At 48.3% G+C, this 26,083-nt stretch overlaps 1 protein-coding gene across 3 annotated transcripts in view; it reads right to left on the bottom strand.

Annotated features, from left to right (window-relative positions):
* MFAP2 (microfibril associated protein 2) overlaps window positions 1–12,545 on the bottom strand; it is a 31,748-nt gene extending 19,203 nt beyond the window's left edge. For 2 of the 3 annotated variants that reach the window (XM_084651555.1, XM_084651554.1), the window contains exon 1: window positions 12,298–12,428. In XM_084651555.1, the coding sequence (XP_084507681.1) occupies window positions 12,298–12,410 (113 nt within the window). In that variant the 5' untranslated portion in view covers window positions 12,411–12,428. Of the gene's footprint in view, window positions 1–12,297 lie in introns of all 3 variants that reach the window. The other variant, XM_084651556.1, reaches the window with a different exon arrangement.
* Between the last annotated feature and the right edge of the window lie 13,538 nt (window positions 12,546–26,083).

Here is a 26,083-nt window from a genome sequence, read left to right on the forward strand (position 1 = left end):
CTCCATGTGCATGCTCCCTGCCAAGACCAGCCTGTTTTTTAAAGGCGTGTTCCATGCTGTCTACTATAATGGGCCCAAGCCCCCACCCAAGCCCCCAGATGCTGGTGAATCACTGGAACATGCAGCATTCCTTCCCTTCCTGATGGAAGCAGAGCGTGGCCTCTGTGCACATGGCAGAAAGCCTCGTTGGAAAGCTCTTCTCCAAGCTCTAACAAGAGAGGTCCAGCGCCGATAGAATTGCACTGACTACCGTTCTACCAGGAGCATGCCCAGTGCCTGTTGCTAGATCTATAGGGCACCGGGCTGGGAGCCAGAAGAGACAGGTTCGGCTTCCAGCTCTGATGCAGATGTATGACCTCGGACAACTGCCATGCCTCAGTTTCCCCATCAGCAAAGTGAGGATAATGTTACCGACCTTCCTTTGTAAAGCATTAAAGATCAGGTGCACCGTAAGAGCGAACTGACGATATTTCACCATTTCTTTTTCAGAAGGATTGTCGGGGAACATGACGAATTTCATTGCTCTGAGACAACACAGCAGACAGCATCTATCCCTGACCAGCCAGTGCACCTTAATTCTGGTTTCCGTCGCACCATCTGCTAGCAGGCTGGGACCCTGCCCCCGCACAAACGCACACTTCTACCACCGCACCTTTCCTCATCCCTCCCAACATTTCCAATGGCTAAAGCACCCCGCCCCGCCACTCAGGTTCGGCCTTTCTGCCCTGCTGCAGATGGAGACAGAGGGTTGGACGGGCCAAACCGGAGTGGCACTGCGATCCTCTGCACTAGGTCTGTATACCTCTCGGTTTGGGGGCCCTTCAACCAGGACAGGGGTTTTAGTGGGGGTCAAAGCAGGGCAGGCCCATGAAACCCAGGCCTAGGGTTGCCAACTGTCTAATCATACAAACCCAAACACCCTTGGCATGCCCCTGCCCCACCCCTCCCCCTCCTCCGAGGCCCCGCCCCTTCTCCTAGGCCCCGCCCCGCTCACTCCATTCCCCCCTCCCTCCATCGCTTGCTCTCCCCCACCCTCACTGGGATGGAGCAGGGGGTTGGGGTGGGGGGGGGGGCGCAGCCTCTGGGCTGGGCCGAGGGGTTTTCAGTGTGGGAGGGGGCTCTGGGCTGAGCCTGGGGCAGGGGGTTGGGGTGCAGGAAGGGGTGCAAACTCTGGGAGGGAGTTTGGGTGCAGGAGGAGTTGAGGGCTGTGGGCTCCAGGTGATGCTTACCTCAGGCGGGTCCCAGGAAGCGGCCAGCATGTCCCTCCGGCTCCTAGAGGGAGGGGCGGCCATGGGGGCTCGGCGCGCTGTCCCCGCCTGCAGGTGCCGCCCCCTGCAGCTCCTGGCCAATGGAGAGCTTCCGGGAGCTGCGTGGAGCCAGGGGGAGGGAGCCTGCAGTCGAGGGCAGCGTGCAGAGCCCCGCTGCACTGCCAGACTTTTAGCAGCCTCAAATCTCCCAGTTTGGCTTCAATATCCTCTGCGAGATGGGCCTGATTCCGGGAGACTCCTGGTGAAACCGGGAGGGTTGGCAACCCTACCTTACCCAGTCCTGGGTCCTGTGCATATTTCTGCCACTGCCCCACACTCTTGTCTTGCAACATCCCATAGTAATCCAGTTCCAAGCTCCCCATCCAACAAAGCACTCAGCCCTGGCCTGCAAAACCCTTGCTTCTCCTACACTGAGCCTCAAGAACAGAGCAATGCTGTATCCAAAGGGTGCCAAGAAGTGATGCTGCCAAACTCCTTGCACAAGTGACCAGGGCTGGATTTGAACCCGAGCTCCCCAACAAGAAACAGGCAATGCCATCGGCCACTTTCCTTGGAGCTCTCAACAGCCTGTGCACACTGGTAACCCCAGTGCAGAAGGCAGGCTGTTCCCAATTAAAATCCACACAGTCCGCCTCTTTCCACTGGGGTGATGGAAGTTTCTGGAGGGCAAGCCCAGCCCGGCTAAGTGAGAACACATGCTGGGCTCATTTTCCAAAGGTCACTTGACATAAGCACGTACTCTCCTTGTTCTTACTGTATCCACACAGGGTGAACAGCTGGCTGACACCGAGCCAAGTGGCTGGCGGATCTTAACATCTCCCCAAGCATGTCCTGATGGTGGGAGGTGAGCGAGAGCATCCTTCTTCCCAAAACAAGATGCCTATCTGAGTCACAGCGCTCTGGGGGGAGCAGGCTAATCATCTCCTGGCAATAGCCCATCACAGATGCTGGATTGCAGAGAGGAGGATCTCTGATCTCTGATACCGTTTGTTGTGCGCAGCATCAGAGTCACCAGCTCATCCTCACCTCAGCGCAGGATTTGGGGGGGAATCTCAGTCCAGCTCCTAGCGGGACTGGTGTCTATATCCCAAAGCCACCACTGTGGAGACAGGCACTTACTTCTCCAGCAAGGTGAAGGACCATTTTTGACTGAATTCTCCTCCGGCCCCTAGGGAGGGTCCCTCTGGGGATGGATGGAGGCACGCTGGGAGAGCAGGGAGGGAAGGGCAGCAACCTGGAGAATGCCTGTACTGTCGCCAACGTGTGATCTCTATCCTGCGGCTAAACAGAGGCCTTCAGTGCTGTCAATCCAGCACCGTTCACTTCCTGCTACTCCTAACAGGCCCCAGCTAAGATCAGAGTCCCATTATGCTAGGGGTAGTACATACACCCTGCAAGAGCGAGTCCTTGCCTAGTGAACTTTGCATCCAAGCCAGAAAGGGTAGGAGAATTATGATCTCCATGGTGGAGACGGGGCGCTGAAGCACAGAGAGATGAGGTGACTTACCCAAGGCCACACAGGGAGGCACTGGACCCAGATCTCCCGAGTCCCAATCCAGTGCATTATCTTCCAGCCTTTCACACCGCCTCCCCCTCCCCCCACATTCACGTGAAACTGAAAGTCTTCCAATGTCTCAATAGAGAAATGGCTTTCAATCCAAGCCAACACAGGCGAACTTGCTCCATCTTCCTCCTCCGCATCCCTGGGGGACGCAAGGAGTGGGATGGCGACCTGATCTTGGAGTGGAACAGACTCATCTGCAAGGACCTCATCTCAGCCACTCTGGTTCAGGAGAACGTTGCACAAGTGGCGAGAATGTGATTTCTCTTGGTCTACATCAATCCCCATCCCCATCCCATCCCATGGGGAAAACATGACCAGGGTTGTCAATGCTTAGCCTGACTTTACTCAGCTGTTTGTTTTTTCGCTGTTTTTAACACCAGGATCATCTGAAGCCAGGAGACATACAAAGGGGAATTAGTGGAGGCATCACGGATGGTGCCCTACGTGGAGGGCAGAGAAGTGACTCCAGGTAGCATCAGCCTCAAAGGAAGGCAGAACAAGGCAGTACCCCTGGGTGTGTCTTGGGTCACCTCCAAAGATGGCCTCTGACTCAATCCAAAACCTCAGTACTGACACACATCTATGCTGCATCGCTGCCCTGCCTTCCCGACCTTCACCTGAACCCCCTGTTCTCCTCTCTCAACACACAGGGTATTGCTTAAAGATGGTAACTATATCAGCATGGTCCTCACATGTTCATCAGTAGTCCTTGACTAATCACATGCTTCAGCATTCTCTTCTCCTCCCACTGAACTGCAGCCACCTCTGGGGTGGAATGTCATGGCTGTGCGATAGAGTGCAGCAACACAAGGCCCGGTGGAAACTGTTTATTTGATGGAAAATTGGAGCATAGACTAAAGAAGTTTTTTCGTGGAAAGTGTCCGAGTCCCACTGCAAATCTCAACTTTTAGTTGAAAAACGGAATACCTGAAAAAATTTGATTCAGGAATGCTGCTGCGGTGCCTTCTGGGAGCTGGTGTTCAGCTCGTGGTCCCATTCTCCTCTGCAGGCAGGTTCCGACTACATCTGCTGTGATACACCATGGTGGCTCAACAAGAAGGGTGACAGTGGTGTATTGTGGGAGATGTAGTCTGACCAGGGAGCTGGCCCATAGAGGAAAATGGAGGCATGAGACCACCAAACTAAAATTCCCATTAAGCAGTGGGGCAGCATTTCAAATCAAAATTTTGAGGTTTTGGGGTGGAAGTTTTCTTTTTTTTCAGCAAAAATTCAATGTTTTCCATTAAAAAAAAATTCAGGTCTAAGTATAAACACCATAGCTTGGCACAAGAAGTGAAGAAAACCAACCCCACTGAAACTCAAGGGGAACATCATGGGGGCAGAAAGCATGGTCATTGCTCCCAGAGGAGTTTGAGTGGCTAAGCAGTGCTTGCTATGGGGTCATTCCCAATGCCCAAGGGGGCGAGAGAAATATGCAAACCCTGATATAAGAAAAATAACGTAGTTGGATATTTCACTTTTGCCAGAAAGTTTTTTGGAAAAATTTCTTGAAGGGTCCCCAGTTCTGCAGCATGTTAAACTACCTACCAGTATTACAATATCTGTACAAAACGCTCTAGCAAGGAAGTAAACGCTTCCCACAACTAACAAGCTCTCCAGTAAAATCTGAGAAGCCAGGCCCAACTATGGATGCTCTGTATCCCTTGCAGAACTAACAAATACACCAAAACAACTTCAGATTTGGGCATGAAACCAAAGACGTAGCCTGGTTTTGCCCATGGAGAACTGAAAGCCAAGGTGTGTTAGGATACATCTGCACAGCAAAAGACGACATAGCAGTGAGTCTTAGATCCTCTGTCTACAGACTTGGGTTGGCAGCCATGTGGACATTCCGGCTTGGGATGGGGCTCTGAAACTGATCTCCCTTTCCAGGCTTCAGAGCCCGAGCACCAGCTGGAGCCAGAACGTCTACATGGCTATTTTTAGAATTGTAGTGCGAGTCTGCTGATCCAAAGTCTGTAGACCTGGGCTCTGAAACTGGAAGCCGCTGTGTTGTTTTGCTGTGTAGACGTACCCTTAGTTACTAAGTAAGTGGATCCCAGGTTGGAAAAATCAGTTTTGGACATGAGATTCTATAAAGAAAGGATTGCTGGCATAATTCCCACCGATTCATTAAATACACTGTAGCGTAAGTGGGTTTCCTTTTGGAGTTCAGCTCAATTTAATGATGTGAATTGGGGGGAGAGTAGGAAAAAGAGGCCGGGGTTGTATTCCTGGGTCCTTGGGCAAGTCACTGCCCCACCCTGTGCCTCAGTTTCCCATTTATTAAAAAGGGATGATTCTTTCATACTTTTGTAAAGTGCCTTGAGATCTCTGGATGAAGAGTGCTAGATAATAACTAGTTTCAGAGTAGCAGCCATGTTAGTCTGTATTCGCAAAAAGAAAAGGAGTACGAGTGGCACCTTAGAGACTAACCAATTTATTTGAGCATAAGCTTTCGTGAGCTACAGCTCACTTCATCAGATGCATTCAGTGGAAAATACAGTGAGGAGATTTATAAACCCAGATAAACGTTTGGTGGTTGTAGCAGTGGAAGTCCAAGGGCAAAGGGTAAAATAGTTTGTACCTTGGGGAAGTTTTAATCTAAGCTGGGAAAAGTAAGCTTGCGGGATTTTCATGCAGGTCCCCACATCTGTACCCCAGAGTTCAGAGTGGGGAAGGAACCTTGACATGGTGGGAGCGGTGGGATAACTATAATAACTAGCCAATTTCTTGATTTTAGATTGATATGCAAATACTCATTTGAAAAGGTTACAAAGAAACAAACAGAAATAGTGCTGTGGAATCTTCAACTGCTACAAGCGGCAGGGAGCTCGCGTCGATGGGTCACCTGACAAAGCAACTCCAGCAGCGTAGCGCCCCCTGGCGTCCTGCTGGGGCAGTGGGTTCATGCAGACGGCAGGATGCTGCCTCGTTCTTGCAGCAGCTGGGGCTTCGTTGGAGAACTCTCACCTCAGTACTGATAGGAGCAGACGCTGCTTAAGCGTAAGTGTTGTGTAGCCATGTCGGTCCCAGGATATCAGAGACACAAGCTGGGGGAGGCCACATCTTTTATTGGACCAACTTCTGCTGGCGAAAGACAGAGCTCTTCCTCGACTCGAATACACCCTGCAGGTTGTACAGCTGACTTGCTGGTGCAGCTTGTAAAGGGAGGGGGGACAAGGGGGTGGTAACGTGCCAACAAAAACCGCGTCTTTTTCGCCCTTCGTCTTTCCCCTATATTTTGCCCATCTGTTTACCAGCTTCTCTGGCAAAGATGCCGTTGTGACGGCTTACCCACTGCCTGGACTGCTGCCGGTATCTCGTTAGTGCCAATGCAAGGTGGAACGTGTCCTTCCTCCTCTAGACAAGTCATCCCTGTTATCAGCGTAGGAAGCTTATTTCCCAAAACTCCTTTGTGACCAGCACCGCTAACCTGTGCTTAACGGACCTGTGCACAACCTTTGCTAAGCACATGTAAAAAAAAAAAAAGGGGGGGGGGATTCCCCTCTATCAAGTCCCCACCCTCAAAACAAAGGCCCGGCTCCCCCATGCACTTACCCACATGCTTAATTTAACCCCCAGGAGTAGCCACTGTATGAGTCAAGGGCAGCGTGGGGGTTTGCAGAACAGCAGCCAAAAACAGTCTGGCAGCTGCAGGAACAGCAAATCACATGGGGAGGGAGGGGGAAGGATATGTTTTAAAAGATTCTTTTCCAGACTGATGTGAACTGAAAAAATACACTGGCATAGATCGCCGCTTTAGTGCGTGTGCCCCTTTAAGAAATAGCAGAGGTACAGGGGTGGTGGGTGTGTGTAGAGTAGGATCACATAGCCAAACTCTGCAATTAGCACAGGCTGTGGTCAAAAGCCTCCTATTTAAGGGGCCAGCGGACAGGTTGAAAGTCCCACTTCTAATGCATCCAGCAGCTCTTTCCAAGTGTCCTCTGATTTCTCCATGCATGAATAGAGACTTGCTCTCCTGAGCTACAGAGGGGAGAATTTCTTTCCTCTTTCTCCCCCCGCTGACCATGCCCGTTTTCCTTGGAATGCTTCCCCCCCCCCATCCCTTACCCACCCCCAAGGTCCTTCACCGAAAAGGAAATACTTGCTCGATGCTCTGGGCAAAGTGTCCTTAAAACAGGCCTGGATGTAATACGCTTCGTTCTTTAGGAAAGTTTCCTGGTATTTCCCCCCCTTTGAAGAAATGCTGTGGAACTCTGCTTGCGTGCGCAGAGCATCGAAGGAGGCCATTTCTGCCCATGCTGATGCTCTTCTCCCCCCACCCCTGCCCCTCCCCAGCTTCCAATCAATTAATCCAGGGCCAAACGCCCCCTTGATGCAGTCAGCTGGAAAAGGAATGAGGTCAATGATCCAGAAAAGCACTTTTCAAGCAAGCAAGCTAGATTCCTCTTGGGCTGCCAGGAGTCCTAGTCTGAGCACAGGGGTGGCTGGGAGTGGGGCCTTTGCCCCAAGGCAGGATGGGATAGCTTAGCATTTGAGGACTGGACACCGGGCTAGACAAGACCATGCTGGGTTCTTCGCTATTTGCACGTGCTTGGCTTTCAGTGGTTTGCAGAGATTTGAGCCCATTTGGGAAGGATTCCTTGGAAGGCTCTGTGTATCCCTTCCTAGGAGCAGTTTGCTTTGGAGAGTCACGCCAGGCTCCCATCAAAGCACAAGCAATGCCGGGATAGCTTTGGGAAGCGAGATTCGAGAATTGCATTTAAGAGACAAACAACTGATGGTTAATTGTAGGCAACCGTGGAAAGGCGGAAGGTGCTGCAAAGCTTCCATATGCAGTTCTGCCAATGCCCCTCAGTCCCCACACACAGTGCCTCCTGCTGGTCCACCCTTTCCTCTTCCCCCTCCTGCTTGCCCACGCTCCTCAATCCCGTCCTGCGACTTCCCACTTCCCCCGGCACTCCAGTCCTGCCCTCCACCACCCACCGCGTTGCCAATACACCTCAATCCAGATCTCCAGCACCTCCTGCTATTCCAGCCCTAGGCCTTCCACCACTTTGTCTCTACACCCCACCATCCTAACTTGCAGCCCCTGCGGCTGGCAGTGAAATACACAACATTACTGAAAGCTTATTGCAAGATTTCTCCAGCTCGGGGGTGAAACAGACAGAGTTCGACTGCTCCCCTAGATCATATGCTCCTTGTGTCAAGGGGTATTTTGCATCTTGTACAACACTGGTGAATGAATAGCAAGGACTACAAAATCCTCCAACATATTGTCACTGGGGATGGGGGTCAGAGTTTGAGAGCCCCGGCATTTGTTTTTGGCTTGACAAAGCCACTAGAGTTTTGCAAACCCTCTTGTGTCTCGTTCTGGAAGCCCAATCAGCACACAGCTGCAGCCCACGTGACCTCCTCGGGGGCACAGGTCATCTTGGATGCTGCCCACAATGGTAAATAGGTGGTAACCACTGGCCTAGCTCCAGGACAGGGAGCCTGTGTGTTGGCTAGGGACAAGCCCATCATCCTAAAGGTCTGTAGGCTCTGTTCTCACTCCTCCCAATTACACTCTCCCCTCTCCCTTTCTTGTCTCAGTCTTGCCTCTGAGAGGCATATGAAGCCAATAAATCCAAGTCAAAACTTCCAGGCCCACCATGTTCCAGTGCCTTTGAAATCAGGCCAAATGAGCTTGCCCGGCCCTAATAAAACACTTAACTCTTTTCCTGCCTCTTGTGTCTGAAGGAGTCCAATCACTTTACAGACACAAACTCTTACAAAGGCCCCTGTGAGATAGGCAAGGATAATGGTCCCCATTATACAGACGGGGAAACTGAGGCACAGTCCAGGGAAGAGAGTTGCCCAAGATCACACAGAGACCAGAGTGAATAAGAGGCAAATGAGCCTCAATGTGGGGTTCACACTGAAGATTCAGCTACCCAGCAGACAGCAGCCTGCCCAGTAGGCAGCAGCCTGCCCAGTAGGCAACACCCGCTGATGAGAGCACACAGCACCCCAGCCAGCAGTGGACTAGCTCCAAGGTTTTGGTGCTAGTCTTTGAAGCCCTCAGTTGGCCAGTCCTCGCTCCTTCAGGCCTTATCTCCACTCGGAAAGATTACTGCCCACGGTCCAGCAGTGGTGCAGCTGCATGGGTACTGACACCTGCGGAGGTTGTTACCACCCGTCACAAAAGCACGGGCCAGTGGAGAAACTGCCCGTGCCCTGGCTATGCAGCAGGGGTACTGCAGCATCTCGAAGCTTTGCTTTGGTCTCCCGTTGACGTCTACGATAGACGAGGGTGCTGTGATTTGCACATGGTCTGTAGGCTCTGTTCTCACTCCTCCTAAGAGCCCAGAGTCAAGGCGCCAGGGCTGAGCCTTCCGCACCCAGGGTGCAACACATGTGTCTGCACATGCAAACCTGCCAGCTCGGACCCCACAGCTGGCAGCCCAGAGAACAGGCATGTGGGTGGCATCACAGGAAAGGGCAACTGCCTTGGGTCAAGGGGGTGGAAACGTCCACAGGAGGGGGGGACCAGTTGGAGCTGGGCACTATTTCAAAAAAACCCTTCCCCCACGGGCTGCATCTGGAGCTCTGAAGCTTGAGGAGTCTGGTTCCAAGCCAGTTCTCACCCCACCGGGGCTATAAAGGAGAGGGGAACAGATTCAGAGTCCCACAGGGGAAGGGAAAAGGCCAATCCCGCCTTTTCTAGTGAGTGAGGTGAGGAGGAGGAACACGCCCCATCGTCAGCTCATGTGCACGGGACGTTGGAATTCAGCTGCCAGAACTGGGGGTGCTGAGAAGGAAAATGGGGCCACCTCCCTGCCCAGCTCCCCACCACTGCCAGATGGACCCAGGGCCCCTTCCTTTGGCATCCCTAGAGGCACTGGGTCTTCTGGAGCCCCATCCTTCAGCCTGACCTGCCACAACGAGAGAAGCACGTGGACTCATCCTTGTTTTTAACCACAGCTCAAGCCTGGCACTCGTCCAGTGCTGCACTTGTATCTCTTCTACCCCAGAATCCAACCGCTCGTGCGGCTGGATCCAGGAGGGTGCATCTAACTCCCACCTCTGACTTCTGCCTCCCTGGATTTCAAGCCTGCTTGCATTGTCCTGAGCGGCGCAGTGCTTCAATTCCACCGAGCCAGACTCGTAGTTCTCACAAAGAGATGGGAGAACTGGGCCCATTCACACAGGAACATCAGCCTGGAAGGGCCCCCCTGACTGATCGAATCCAGGCTTCGGCTATTGCTATTTGCCAGACTTTGGATGTCATGTTATTCTATTTTTTCTTTAAGTTACAGGGTTGAAATATGTTAATTCGTTGGGTTGTTAGCATGTGCGAGTGTGGTGGGCATAGGGTACGGGGACAATGGCAACCCCACACACCAAGTCCTCTATCCACACAGTGGGTAGAGCACTATCAGGAGCGAGAGGGAAGTACAGGCTCCATGCCGGCCCATTCAGACCTTAGCCTCTCAGCCAGGACTGCGTGACAAAGGGATCAATCAGTCTCAGGTGGGGTGGCTGTGCGCGCGATGTAGACTGGGGACGTGGGCAGAGATCACGTCTTTCGTCTGAACATTCGTATCCCTAAACAGCGGGTGGCAACGCCCGGTCAGTTCATCTTTTTCTAATCAATTCTTTGAGATTCACTTACACCTCAAAAGCCAGCATTTATCTCAGGTTTCAGAGTAGCAGCCGTGTTAGTCTGTATTCGCAAAAAGAAAAGGAGTACTTGTGGCACCTTAGAGACTAACCAATTTATTTAAGCATAAGCTTTCCAATGCACTTCCCCGTGCAGCGAGCACAAATCAACTCCATTAGCTCTATTTTCATCACTGCCATCCAAGATTGGCGATGAACTGAAATGATGTCAAAATTCTGAGCTAACCTGCCTAGGGGAGGCAGCATGGGCCAGGGGATTCCATTCCCGGTTCCGCCACTGATCTGCTGTGTGACCTTGGGCAAGTCACTTGACCTCCCTGTGCCTGTTTCCTCTCCCACCCTTTGTCTTGCCCGTTTCTACTCTAAGCTCTTCAGGGCTGGGACTATTTCTTATCAGGGGTCTGGCCACCACATGGCACAACGGGGCCCTAATCTGATCAGTACCTCTGGGCACTGCCGTAATACCAAAACCAAACAATATTGCTCCGTAGAGTTGGTCCCTGGGCTGCACGGTCTGTTTACTGATACAAAGGGCCACGACCAAGGATGGCCCTTTGAGCCATTAGACTGGTCACGGTGGCCACTGCTGGTTAGTTAATGTCACAGCTTGTCCTCTTGTCTCCACAAGCTGCTGGAGCCGGTCTCCACTTGGCAATTTACTGAAATCCCTCTTAGTCCAGAAAACGTCCAAGTGTAGACAAGCTCTGACTCTCCACAAAGCCGCATTCGAGCCACCAGCTCCCTCTTCCCCCGCTCTGAGTCCTCAATTCATCCTTTCAGCTGTCAGCCCCTGCCCCTTCTTGGGAAGCTCACCCAGTGACATGCTGCTACATTCACTCTGGGCATGCCCCCTGCTCCCCACTAAAAGAGTGAGTGGTCGAAGGGTCCCGATAGACGGGCACTAGCCACATGCATCCCAGTGTCTCATTTGGAGCAAATCAATGGAACAGCATCAGTCAACAGACACCAAGACACACATACACACTCCAGGCTCCAACTCACCGAACTGAAGAACCCCATTAAATGTACCCCCACACCCAGGCAGAGTTGGAAAGAGGATAGATTTTGCTATGAAAGATGTGGCTGTTGCTGGAAGCGGGAGGTGGGAGCTGGAAGTGGGAAAATCTGCCCAAGTTTACGGAGGAACTTTCCTTTCTGCTCTGTGCAGGGGTCTAGCGCTCCAAGAAACCAGATGTTTTTGTAATGCACATCTGGGAACAATCAATCTCAGAGAAAGAACAACACAGTCGCCCTCTTTCATTCAGTTAAACCCCACCTTCCAAAAGGCTGGCCCCCTCCCCCAACTTTTTACACAGCAATCCAGCTGCCAGAGAGTGAGAGAACAAAGAGAATGAGAGAGGTTTCAGGTTTTTTTGGCCACTGACCAAAGGTAAAACTCACTGAAGTGGGCTTAATTCCCCCCATCCCGCACACACTTTTTGGGGGGTGGGGGGAGATATTAAATTATCTTTTGTACAGTTAGTTTCTGGGGGGGGGGGAGTTAGAGCTTCCTTCAAAAGTTAGGATATTTTTAGATTTATTTCATGGCTAAACATCTGTAATTCTACAATTGTCTAGTTCTAGATTTAAAAAATGTCGTCGTCCCCCCCCAAACCTTTTTCCCCCCCATCAAACTTTTTGGCTGCTCAGAACAATTGCTTTTTGCTTAAAGCCCAGAGTACAGCTTTCCAGAGCTGAGCTCCACCTTAGGCTGGAGAAACACAAAGACATTTGGCAAGAAGAAAAAATGCAATTGAGGGGATTTCCCTCCTCCCCCATTCAACCGAGAAATTCTGCATTTCCGCACTTTGAGCTAATTATACACAAAAATCATACCTCCCATCGTCCCTCCAAGCCGAACCCAAAGATGTCACCTCTCCAGCTGGGAAGCATTCCGCTCCCCAAATCAAAGGGACATTATCCCAACGTGTCCTCTCACCCCTTCTCATTCTCTTACCCGTTTGGGATCTATGTGCCGGTTTGTTCCTTTCCAGATGCCCTGATCCCTTCTGTCTGGTCTAAAAGCTCCAAAATGGGACAAGTAGCTCCTACCTCCAACATGATTGCACCACTGGGTCCTAATGCTACACCCAGTGCAATCTCAGTCCTGCTTCCTTTAAAGGGAAAATATAAATGGAAGTTACTGCCAGTCTCTGAGTTGCAGGATTATTTTTTAAACTCCTCAAACCCTAGCGGCTGAGAGATCAAGGAAAGAAGAGAGGGGCTGGAGGTTTCGTTTGTCCAGGGCCAAGCACAATGGGATCCTGATCCATGATTGGGCGCTCTCAGGCACTTTTGCAAGGCAGATAATTGAAATACTAAGAACAGAGGCTCAACAGATTGGGAATGGGATGCAGAGCACCCCCACACTGGCTCACTGGTGCCAGCACAGCCCAGGTGGTCACAGTGGTGGTCAGGAATCGTTCCCCTTCACCAGCTTTTCAGTGGGAACAACAAAAACACTGGTGGTTTTAGCTCAGGCCTCAGCAGACTAGTGTGCACCTAGCAAAGGCCCCATTATAATTCATCCAAAGTCCTTCTCAGGCCAATTAAGAGGTCTACACTGCACCATAAACCCTGGCTTTGGGCCCAAACTCCCCTTCCATCCACACAGACCTTGGTCCAAGAGCCCCTCCAGGCTCAGGTCCCCGGCCCCTGCTGCAGATGGGACGGTGAGCGTCCGAGCCCCATTGAGACTCAGGGCCAAGCCGTCACTTTGCAGTGTGGACGCAGGACAAGCCGCAGACCCAAATTAGTTGCGTGTAGCGCAGTAAGGACGTGTTCAGACGGCCAAGAGGCCTGGGTCCAGCCTGAGCTCAGGCCTGGAAACAGTGAGTCCACGAGTGCGGCTCCCACACAGCTGGGCTGGCAGTGCAGTGTGCATCTCGCCCCAGAGACGGCTACCCGAATACACTCTTACTGATGATTTGTATCGTGGTAGCACCTAGGAACCTGCACCACGGACCAGGCCCCCATTGTGCTAAGTGCTGGACAAACCCAACCAAACCACCATCCAACCCTGCCCCAGAGAATGGCTGGTCTAATTGGTTTTGGATCAGGCTCTGAGTGTTTGGCAGTGAGAGCAAAGAGGCCAAGGACAGAATGGAATTCCTCTTTCCATACTAGAGCTCTCTTCAGTGCCTAGAGGCATCCCTCCCAGTCACTTCTCCTAGGCCCTGCTGGCAGAGCAGCCTGCAGGAGCTTGCACTATTGTGGCCTTGGCTGCTCCATTTTGTGGTTGAACAGAGGATGGCAGTCCACAGACTAGCAGCACTACATTGCAGTAAGAAAGTGAAGACCATTCCCAGATCTCCAAGCTCCTCTGCACTACAGCAGTGCAAAGTACTTCACAAAACTGGATACTATCCCCATTTTACAGAAGGGAGAACTGAGGCACAGAAAGGGGAGCGATTTGTCTGTGGTCCCACCGAAAGTCAGAGAAAAACTGGGAACAGAACCCCCCAGACTTCATTTCTCAAAGCACTTGGCCCCGCTGCTCCCCTAAAAATAGAACACACAAGATTAAATTAAGCCCCCTGCAAAGGCAGGAATATTACTGGCTGAGATTTTTTTTTTGACAAATCTTTTTTGTTGTTGTTGAAAAAAATGCCCATTTTTTTAAACCCCGACTTGTTCGCGAAACAATGCTGGGTTTGACACATTTCCTGCCTTGAAAACCAACAGGGAAAAAAAAAATAAAAAAAAATTGTCAAGACGTTCTCCACCCAAAAAATGCCAGTTTTCTAGTTTGTAATGACTTTTCATTTAGAAATGTAAGCCATTAGACTGAAAAAAATGGAAAAGAAAAAAAGCAAAATTCAAATGTTTCAATGGACTTGACATGGGGAAAAAAAAATTGGATTTTCAGTTTGCAAAATATCTGAAATTTTGACTTTTGATCCTGATTTGAGATGGGGGGAAAAATGAACACCCGAAAATATTCACTGGACAGGAAAACCATTTCCTGCCCAGCTCTAGGCAGAATATAGTCCATATTGCCTCTCAGTAGAGGTTGCATGAGTGTTAAACTGATACTACATTTGTTGTACAAACAGGACCTATTCCAATAACACAGAAGCAGAGGATCTGTTTGTGTTACCTCTTCTTCCAGGCTTTACCTGGATAGGAAGCAGGGCTCTCAATCGCAGGTAACTCACTCAATTAACTCAAAAAAAATTAATCGCAATTAATTGTACTGTTAAGCCATAGAATATCAATTTATTTGAGCATAAGCTTTCATGAGCTACAGCTCACACGAAAGCTTACGCTCAAAGAAATTTGTTAGTCTCTAAGGTGCCACAAGTACTGCTTTTCTTTTTGCGAATACAGACTAACACGGCTGCTACTTTGAAAACTGACAGAATATCAATTGAAATTTATTAAATATTTTGTATGTTTTTCTATATTTTCAAATATATTGATTTCTATTACTATACAGAATACAAACTGTACAGTGCTCACTTTATATTGTTTTTATTACAAATGTTTGCACTATAAAAATGATAAAAAAATTTTTAATTAACCTCACACAAGTACCGTAGTGCAATCTCTTTATCCTGAAACTGTAACTTACAAATGCAGATTTTTTTGTTACATAACTGCTCTCAGAAACAAACAATGTAAAACTTTAGAGCCTACAAGTCCACTCAGTCCTACTTCTTGATCAGCCAATCACTAAGACAAACAAGTTTGTTTCATTTACAACAGATGCTGCTGCCTGCTTATTTACAATGTCACCTGAAAGTGAGAACAGGCATTCACATGGCACTTTTGTAGCTGGCGTTGCAAGGTATTTACGTGCCAGATATGCTAAACATTCATATGCACCTTCATGCTTCGGCCACCATTCCAGAGGACATGCTTCCATGCTGATGATGCTCCTTAAAAAATAATGTGTTAATTAAATTTGTGACTGAACTCCTTGGGGAAGAACTGTAGGTCTTCAGCTCTATTTTACCTGCATTCTGCCATATATTTCATGTTATAACAGTCTCAGATGATGATCCAACACATGTTCGTTTTAAGAACACTTTCACTGCAGATTTGACAAAACGTAAAGACGATACCAATGTGAGATTTCTAAAAATAGCTACAGCCCTCGACCCAAGGTTTAACAATCAAAAGTGCCTTCCAAAATCTGAGAGGGATGAAGCATGGAGCACGCTTTCAGAAGTCTTAAAAGAGCAACACTCAGATGCGGAAACTACAGAACCCAAACTACCAAAAAAGAAAATCAACCTTCTTATGGTGGCATCTGACTCACATGATGAAAACGAACATGTGTCGGTCCACTCTGCTTTGGATCGTTATCAAGCAGAACCCATCATCAGCATGGACGCATGTCCTCTGGAATGGTGGTTGAAGATGAATTTTTAGTGCATCAGGCATGTAAATATCTCGCGATGCCAGCTACAACAGTCCCATGCAACCACCTGTTCTCACTTTCAGGTGATGTAAACAAGACGCGGGCAGCATTATCTCCTGCAAATTGTAACCAAATGTGGTTGTCTGAGCGATTGGCTGAAGTAGGACTGAGTGGACTTGTAGGCTCTTAAGTTTTACATTGTTTTATTTTTGAATGCAGTTTTTTTTTGTACATAATTCTACATTTGTAAGTTGATCTTTCGCAATAAAGAGATTGCACCACAGTACCTGTCTGAGGTGAATTGAAAAATACTATTTGTTTTTTACAGGGCAAATATTTGTAATAAAAAATAAATATAAAGTGAGCACTGTACACCTTGTATTCTGTGTTGTAACTGAAATCAATATATTTGAAAATGTAGAAAACATCCAAAACATTTAAATAGATGGTATTCCATGATTGTTTAACGGCGCGATTAATTGTCCGATTAATTTTTTTAATTGCTTGACAGCCCTAATAGGAAGTATGAAAACTTTGATTTTGGAAGGTTATGTTTTCTGGACATACATGTATTCACACATGCACCCCGAGAGAGCATCCATTAGACGGTAATAAGGATGAAGAACCCAAGATGAGGGAGGAGAGCTTTATTCTCACTGGAAAAAATAAAAACTTCAAAGCAACTGACACAAAAGTTTTAAAACTTTGCACAGTGAAAGGTAAGTTGGGTGAAGCAATATTTTTTACTGGACCAACTTCTGTTGGTGAGATAGACAAGTTTTCAAGCTCTGTGTAAGCTCGTAAGCTTGTCTATCTCACCAACAGAAGTTGGTCCAATAAAAGACATCACTTCACCCACCTTGTATCTCTAGTATCTTGGGACCAACACAGCTACAACCACACTGCATACTAAAATGAAAGATGTGAGTTGCCAGAGAAAATTATTCATACAGCTGAAAGGTACATGAAAAACAGGGGACATCAGAGACATAAGCAAGTAAAGGCACTTGTTTAAATTAAAATTTAATGTCAACAATTTAAAGTCTAGTTAACCTCACATTTGCTCAAGAAGCCCTATGGAATTTCATAGCGTTTAAGGCCAGAAGGGGACCATTAGGTCATCTCCTGTATATCACACCCAACTAAATTTCGCTTGGTTACCCCTGCGTTAACTTGGGTTAGACTAAACCATTTCAGCCCTCAGGAGACTGACTGTTGTGTGCTACAGGCTGAGACCAAGAGAGACCGAAGTGCCACCGGTGCTGGAAGCTGGAAATGATTAGGTTGATGATCCTAGCAGGTGACCCATGCTTCACGCTGCAGAAGAAGGTGAAATCCCCCCAAAGTCCCTGCCAATCTGAGCTGGGGGAGAATTCTTTCCCAACCCCAAATTTGGACATGAGGAACAACCCAAAACATATGAGCAAGACATCAGCCACGCATCTAAGAAAGAAGGCTCTCTGTATCATCTCAGAACAGTGGTCCACCCTGTTCTGTTTCCTATCCCAGTTTAGCCACAGCTGGCGATGCTTTAGAGGAAGGTGAAAGGAAATCCCAGAATGCATCCAGGGGAAAGAAATTAACAGAGCATGGTAACTTTTCCACCCTGTAGAGCTCTGTAACAGGGATGGGGCTCTCTATCCAGGACTGTAAGTCGCTTTAAAAACGCTAGTGAGACGATACCATTCTCTAGGTTTCTAAAGTTACTTCTATAGAACCCTGTGGGTTTCATCCCTATTAAGTTCTGTAGGAATGTTCCATAAGGGTATTCCTTTGAGAGACATTCAGATGCCTGGAACTGTGAACCCAAAGAAACTTTAAACTAGCCCACATGTGGTTCTGTTGCTATCTGCTTGGATTGTCAGTTCTTTGGGGCAGGGATGGTCTTTTGTTCTGTGTTTGTATAGCGTCTAGCACAATGAGGGCCTGGGCCACGACCATGGCTCCTTGGCAGTACTGCAACGACACTGATATTTCTCTTACAGACCTGCAGAAAGCAACGTCTGCACATGTACCTTGTTGCACCAGCATCCTCTGTATGTCACCAGTGATGCCTACTCTCCATCTGCTCCAAACCAGGCCTCCAAGCCACTACTCTGTCCTCTGATTCCCTCCTCAAGACTTTTGTGGAACAGCTATTTAAGGATGTGGCTGCACAGGTCAAAGGCAGGTTCCTGGACTACAGGGTGAGGGGATGAGCTTCTGCCCACTGCCATTTACAGGTGGCTCGTGGCAATGTCCTGCAATGTATGAATAATACAATCGTTGAATCGTTAAACACAAACGCTCTGTGCTGCAAGATCACCACCACAAAAACCATTTCTATCATGCCGCCTATGGAAAATTGCCAGCTGATCATGGCCAGGTAGGCGCAAGTAGGAGCTTCTGAAGTTTGTCATCTAATATTAACTGACTCAAAACCACCCAGCTTCCTCCACAACCTGGTTTTGATTCCTGTTTCCCTCCCAACCTCGTTATGATAGTTAACCCACTCATTGCGTTTTGTCTTGAGATTGCAAGCTTTTCAGGAAGAGGCCACCTTTCATTCTGTGTTTGCATGGCTCACGGTGTGATGGGGTCCCAGTCAAGATGACAGCTGGGTGGGAATTTTCTGACAAATTGGGGTGTTTTTTAATTTTCATTGAAAAAACCCCCAAGTTTTCAAAAACCAAAACCATTTGTGAAACAGGACGGGGTTCAATGAACTTCCTGACTTGAAATGATGTTGAGAAAACAAAAGTTTGACATTGTTGAAATGAAAAATTCCAGTTCTCCTGTCTGAAACTGCTTTTTGTTTGGAAATTTCAGCTAATTAGGATGTTAAAAAAAAAAAAAAAAGGTGAAGAAAAGGGTCACAATCAAAATGAGAATGTTTCAATTGACCTGTACATTTTTTGTTTGTTTTTTTTTTTTTTTAGGTTGTGAATATTTTCGAGGCTGGCTTTTCGTCTCCCAAAAGTTTTGAACTCTTGAAAATACGCATGGTGTGGGAAAAGCTCTAGGCGGGACGGGGGCCTCCAGATGGTACCTTAACACAAAGTAACCACCACCATCTCAACAGGAGGGGACAGGTGGTCTGTACAGGGGTAAAATACAAACCATTCTGATGAGGCCCAGGTTAGAGGTGTGAGTCACCTGTTTGCATACACATACTCCATGCGAATTGACCTAGCGCGAGTATAAATAGCAGGGCAGCCGTAGTAGTGCAGCAGAAAATACAGACCCACCGTCTTCAGGGTAGGTTTCCGTTTGGCCCGGATCAGCTGGGCCACCACTGATGCTGCTGCAGCTATGCTGCTGTTGGTCCTGGTGCTGCCTCGATGGGGCAGAGGAGTCATACCCCTAGCTCGTTGTGTAGACGTAGTGGGGGACAGCAGACACCCACAGCTGGCTGGCAGGAAGCATGCCAGGCCCCTCCTCCTTGGATGAGGGAAGAATGCAGGTCTATCGGGAGACAGGGTGGGAGGGGCCAGAGAGAGATTTGGACCTGGCGGATAACGCAAGCCTTCAGCCTTTCTGCCTGGGCTCTGGTTCTAAACAAAGCAGTCCCTTGCCTGAAGACCACCACCACTAAACTTTGCCCTTATGCAGCATCTTCTGCCCAAGCCACTCAAAGCGCTTTACAGCTATTAATGAACCTCACAACCCCACCCTTAGTAGGAAGCTAAGGACTAACCTCATCTGTAAAAAAAAAAAAAAACGGGGTAACCGACCGAGAAAGACTAAACAATTTGCCCAAGGTCACCAAGCAAGTCAATGGCAGAGCTGGGAGTAGAACATAGGAGTCCCGTCTTTTAGGTTTTAAACCACAGGACCCTCCCCTTCCCCTTCCCCGCACCTAGTATATCCAGATACTGAATCTCAGCTGAGCACTCAGACATGAATTACAAACAAAGAGCCCCACAGATCTCTGTGGGAGAGACAGACAAGCCCACCGGACTGGGAACATTCGCTGTTTATTTTGTCTGGCCTTGGTGTTGATGTTAGCAATGGTGGCTGCTGCCGCCTTTGTCTAGACGTTCCCTGTGTGATCGTCTGACAAAAGATGCGAGCAAGCACATTAAATTGCTGGGTGCACATCCAGAGTCGGAGCCTGGCTGGCTGGCTGCTGCCAGACCCACAAGCCCGACTTTGAACTCGGCAGCAGGATACGGCAAGCGGCCACTAACCCGCCAGACCTAAACCTCACGCGAGCTGCCCGCACCGAGGCTGGAGATGAGGGAAGCAGAAATGAGTGTCCCATCCCGATCTAACGTGGATCTGAACCATTGGGGTGGTTCCAACTCCAGAGCCAGACTTTATAAACGTGGGTCTTTTCAATTGGAACCCGAATGAGGCTTTGAACCCAGCGCTCCAAAGAGACAAGATGCTGGCTGAAACTCTAGCATGGAAGACTTTTGTTTGCCCTCTGCCCAGGATCTTGCACTGCCCAAAGGGTACCGGCAGCTTGCTCCAAACCTGACAGATCGAACGAGCAAAACAAGACATTTCCTCACAAAAGGAGCATAGATCGGCCGCTGAGTTTCAGGGTGAGTTGAGGGGTTAAGTCCCTTGGACCCTTTGAAAATCCTACCCATGGGCAATAAGTGAGCGAATGGGAAGACTCCCCTTCCTGGGCTTCCCCCGGCCACAGCCACAACCTGCCTCAAAACCATCACCCAAAGTAACACCCTCCTCCGCACCCACCACCCCAGCAACCCATACCCTCCTCCCCTATTCCCTCCTGCCTGTCAGCACTGGCTTCACCCACAGGTCACTTCGCCCCCCCCCTACCCCCCCAAAGTCCCATCATGTTCCTGGCTCTGCCCTGCTGGCCTCCAGGTGGTGGTGGTCTTGTGCTGGAAAGGGCCACCTCCCCCACCCCAAGGGATGGCAGCAAGGCAAGCCACAGCGGAGACACACTCTCGACTCCTGCCCATCAACAGTTGTGCAGTGGCTGCCATTATTCTTGCCAGGAAGTTAAAGTAGTATGGGCTGGATGAATGGACGATAAGGTGGATAGAAAGCTGGCTAGACTGTCGGGCTCAACGGGTAGTGATCAATGGCTCCATGTCTCGTTGGCAGCCAGTATCAGGTGGAGTACCCCAAGGGTTGGTTCTCAGACCCGTTTTGTTCAATATCTTCATTAATGATCTGGAGGATGGTGTGGATTGCACCCTCAGCAAGTTTGCAGATGACGCTAAACTGGGAGGAGAGGTAGATACGCTGGAGGTTAGGGATAGGATACAGAGGGACCTAGACAAATTCGAGGATTGGGCCAAAAGAAATCTGATGAGGTTCAACAAGGACAAGTGCAGAATCCTGCACTTAGGACAGAAGAATCCCATGCACTGCTACAGACCAAGGACTAAATGGCTAGGCAGCAGTTCTGCAGAAAAGGACCTAGGGTTACAGTGAACGAGAAGCTGGATATGAGTCAGTGTGCCCTTATTGCCAAGAAGGCTAACGGCATTTGGGGCTGTATAAGTAGGAGCATTGCCAGCAGATCGAGGTACGTGATTGTTCCCCTCTATTCGACATGGGTAAGGCCTCATTTGGAGTACTGTGTCCAGTTTTGGGCCCCACACTACAAGAAGGATGTGAAAAAATTGGAAAACATCCAGCAGAGGGCAACAAAAAATCATTAGGGGATTGGAACACATGACTTATGAGGAGAGGGTGAGGGAACTGGGATTGTTTAGTCTGTGGAGGAGAAGAATGAGGGGGGATTTGATAGCTGCTTTCAACTATCTGAAAGGGGGTTCCAAAGAAGATGGATGTAGACTGTTCTCAGTGGTAGTTGATGACAGAACGAGGAGTAATGGTCTCAAATTGCAGTGGGGGAGGTTTAGGTTGGATATTAGGAAAAACTTTCTCACTAGGAGGGTGGTGAAGCACTGGAATGGGTTACCTAGGGAGGTGGTGGAATCTCCTTCCTTTGAGGTTTTTAAGGTCAGGCTTGACAAAGGCCTGGTTGGGATGATTTAGTTGGGGATTGGTCCTGCTTTGAGCAGGGGTTTGGACTAGATGACCTCCTGAGGTCCCTTCCAACCCTGATATTCTATGAAATCTCTAGGAAAGCTCACCCCCTTTCGTGATCATTGAATTTATCCACCTTCCTGAGGGACTTAAGCAGGAGCCATGCTTCCAACCAGCCCCCTAGAAACAAGGCTATGCTCCTGAGCCGACCAGCCCCGGAGCTGCCCTGCTTGCAAGCTGCCCTGTCCCTCTCTTACTGCTGCCCTCTTCAGAGAGGCACACTCTGCTCCATGGGAGCTAATGAGACTCACCTGGGCTGGCTGAGGGGCAAATCGGCGCAGGAGCACTGCACCTCCCTACGGCTGTTAACACTTCTTAGGTCAGTGGAAGCTGGGAACATTACTGGCTTGAAAGTTTTCCACCTTGCAGGAGCCTGGCTGTTCTGCTACGAAGATAATTTGGTTGTGGGGAAGAAGAAGGAAGAGAAAAATCAGAAGAGGAAACACCCTAGGTCAGGAGGCCTTTGTGACAAGAGTACTTATGTCTGTATATATGTAAAGAGTTTATGGATAACAGGCCAGTAGATGGCACTCAAGGATGGGGATCATAATTCCTGGGCGGAGCCGGGTTGAAAAGTTTTAGATGGACCAGTTGTCCATTGAAAAATGCAACTGTCGAAATCAAAACGTTTCCCAGGAAAGTGTCGATTTTGACAAAATTTGGTGGAGACAAAGTCCGAATGATTCTCTCATTTCAGTGATGTTGAATGAATAATTCATTCCAATAACCAAAGCACAACATTGCTTCGATTCACTTTGGCTGTTGTGTGTGCTTATATTTAATATTTGTATTAGAACGACATAGAAGTATTTAGATCGAATGTGTTTAACAACACTGATTGCCATTGAGTGGATCAGGCTCTTAACACAGCCTCTTAACGCCGCTGTAATGGTTTGCGTTTGGACGCAGGCCGAGTTGGGTTGTCACAGTGTTTGGAGATGGTTTCCAAACAAGTTTTACAAGCCCTAGTGTGGACGAGGTCATATGGCCAATAAAAAGTGCAAACAAACTCTGGACCTGAAAAGGAGCTGTGTTTGGAGACAGGCTCCAGAAATCACTGAAGCTTCTTTACAGCTAAAAACCAGTTTCCTGCCCCAAAAGAATTTACAAACAGTACAGGCCTCAAAGCTTTGTCTTCTCTCTTCTAATCTTGCTCAGATCTGCAGAAGAGGCATCTTGTGTTACTGAAAGTAGATCCATAAGGAAATTGACTCAGAGGCTACGGCTTCTCCTCCATAGCCTCAAGCTCAAGTCTCACGTCGCCCTCTAGGGGATATTTGCAGTACCTTTCCCAGGCCTGAAGATGAGCTCTGTGTAAACTCAAAAGCTTGTCTCGGTCTCCAACTGAAGCTGGTCCAATAAAAGATATCACTTCGCCCACCCTGTCTCTCTAATTTGCAGATGGGTGGAAATACTGAATCAGTGCATGCAAATGCAGATCAAAGCCGATCCAAAAGACCAGTTAAGTCAATTGACAGACTCTCACTGACTACAGTAGGCTTTAGATGAAGCTCTTATAATCTGAGAAGGCCTCTGAATATTACAGTTGGATGGGTCTTTGTATACTCCTCCTTGGTGACGTCTGTGTCAGATATTCAGTTCTGAAGTCACAAGTTATTAAGCAGGTGAGCAGAATCCAAAGTTGGAAAGAAAAAGAGAAGCAATAGATTTCTATCCAGGTTGTGCTCTCTGGGCTTCTTGCTGGGGCTGATGAAAGTCTCAGCAGTCCAAATGCAACTGAATGATTTCCTTGCTATGCACAATGCCAAAGGAAAATCGACTCTCCCTCCAATACCTCTGCTGGCTCAGCTCAGGAGCAAGCTTCATAGACTAGTCTGGGAAGCTCAGCCAGTGACTTCTGCATCAAGCCCATAACATCTGTTGGAGCTAGAGCACATCTTTTAGAAAGTCTTGATTTGAAGGCTTCACGTGATGGAGAATCAACCATGCCCATTGCTAAGTTGTTCTCACAGTGAATTACCCTCAGTTAAGAAATGGATTCCTCATTTCTTGTGTGAATTTGTCTAGCCTCAGTTGCCTGCCTTTGGACCTCTGCCGGTTTCAAGAACGGGTCTATTATCAGAAATCTCTTCCCCAAGTAGGCACATGTAGACCATGCTCAAGTCACCTTCTCTGGGATAAACTAAACAGACTGATCTTGGTTAGTCTCTTCCCAGCTTTCCAGACCTGAAATTGTGCTTGCAGCAGGTTTCTGAACTTTTTCCAATTTGTCAACATGCTTTCTGAAGAGTGGATGCTAGAACTGGACGGTTGTCCAGTGATAGGTTAACTGATGCTCCATACAGAAGTAATGCCACCTCCCTACTCCTGCTCAGTTACTCCCCTGCTTCTACATCCAAGGGTCGTATTTGCCCTCTTAGCTACAGCATTGCACTGGGCGCTCATGTAACATTGGTTATCCACCGAGACCCCAAAATCCTTCTCAGAGACATTTCTCTCCAGGATGCAGTCATTTGGAGAAAAGCATAAACAAGAACCAATGGCCAGAAGCCAAAGCCAGATAAAATTCAAATTAGACATTAATGTTTTAACAATGAGGGTGATTAACCATTGGGGGAGTGGTTGAGTCTCCATCAGTTGATGTCTTCAGATCAAGACTTTATGGAAGAGATGCTTTACTCAAACACAAGTCATTGGGCTCAATACAGGGATAACTGGGTGAAATACTGACTGTGAAATACAGGTCAGATGAGATGATCTAACTCTATGAATTCTGGCCTTAATCATAAGGGTGACTATGACAGTCTGTACCCCATCATAGTCCTGTAAAAGGGGTGAACATAAATTTTGTACAAAGTATGACTTGTGCGATATCATTTGCAAGCTCATAATTTGGTGATCATTATTATCCTGGTTACATGCAATGTTGCCACACAGATTTCAAGTTATAGGATTCCTCTATATGATATTACTAGACATGTTCCAAGTCTGGAGGGGAGAAGCCACAAACCAGCTCACCAGAGACAAAAATGTAGCCAACGCCTCAGCCAGATGTCAACAAAATCAAATGGACCATCGCCCAGTTAAGTGGCCTCTCTTTGGCAGGAAAGAGGATGTGGGTGAAGATTTACATCTTGACAAAAACAACTGGGGGTTCCCATCCACATAGACTTTCTGCCTCCTGAACCTCAGCTGGAGATGATTCTCCAAGAACAGAAAGAGCTAAAAACGGAGAGAGGAGATGCTCCTAATGGTTCCTCCTTTCTCTCTTCCCACAGCATCCACGACACCTGAAGAACAAAGGGAACAGCTTTGGACTGGGGGAGGGACCCTGATGGAAACATTCAGCCAGTAAGACTGATGAAACGTGTGGTGAGAGACACCTTGGCTTTGAATTCACTCTAACTTGTTCAGTTAGGCCTTAGTTGCGATTTACTTTTATTTTCTGGTAACCAGTTCTGACTTTTATGCCTCACTACTTGTAACCACTTAAAATCCATCTTTCTGTAGTTGTTAAACTAGTTTTATTGCTTTATCTAGACCAGTGTGCTTGGACTGAAGTGTTTGGGAAGCTCCATTTGAGATAACAGGATTTGTGCACATCATTTTCCAGTAATAAAATGACGGACTTTATATGAGCTTGTGTTGTCCAGGAGAGGGCTGGGCAGTACAAGACACATTTCTGGGGGAAAGTCTGGGACTGGAAATTTGCAGGTGTTACTCTGCAGTGTAATTCAAGGGTGGCTGGCTGTAGCACCCCTGCAGTATAACTGGGAGTGATTTACATGCTGGAGGCTGTGCGAGAGCACATCCAGAGTGGTAGCTCTCATGGTGAAGCAGTGTAAAAGGAACCCTAGCTTGGAGAACTGAGGGAACACAGCTGTTCATCAGTCCAGATTGTACCCTGGGTATGTCACAGTGACCTATTATTCTTTGTTCATAGATGTGTGACCTTACATTTGGCAGCTTTAAAATGGGTTTGTATCAGTAAAGCCATCAGACTAGGCAAGTGACAGAAGCAGCAGATATAAAAACAAAAATACCACAACCAACAACACTCAGTCAAAAAACATGAACAATACTGAATATTACTGTTAACTTGTTATTTGAAGAAAGGAATTTTTCCATGCAATCACAAATACATTTTCCTATTTCTTGGTAGACACGTGTTAGTCTCCGGGTAGCCCTGTTCGATCTCCGTACCTGTTCTCCATTACCTAGTTGTGATGCACTGGGGAATGTAGCCCCTCAGAATTAAATGGCACAAGCTAGTTTTCA

This window comes from Lepidochelys olivacea, assembly GCF_965140295.1.
Source record: "Lepidochelys olivacea isolate rLepOli2 genome assembly, chromosome: 18".
Taxonomy (NCBI): Eukaryota; Metazoa; Chordata; order Testudines; family Cheloniidae; genus Lepidochelys; species Lepidochelys olivacea.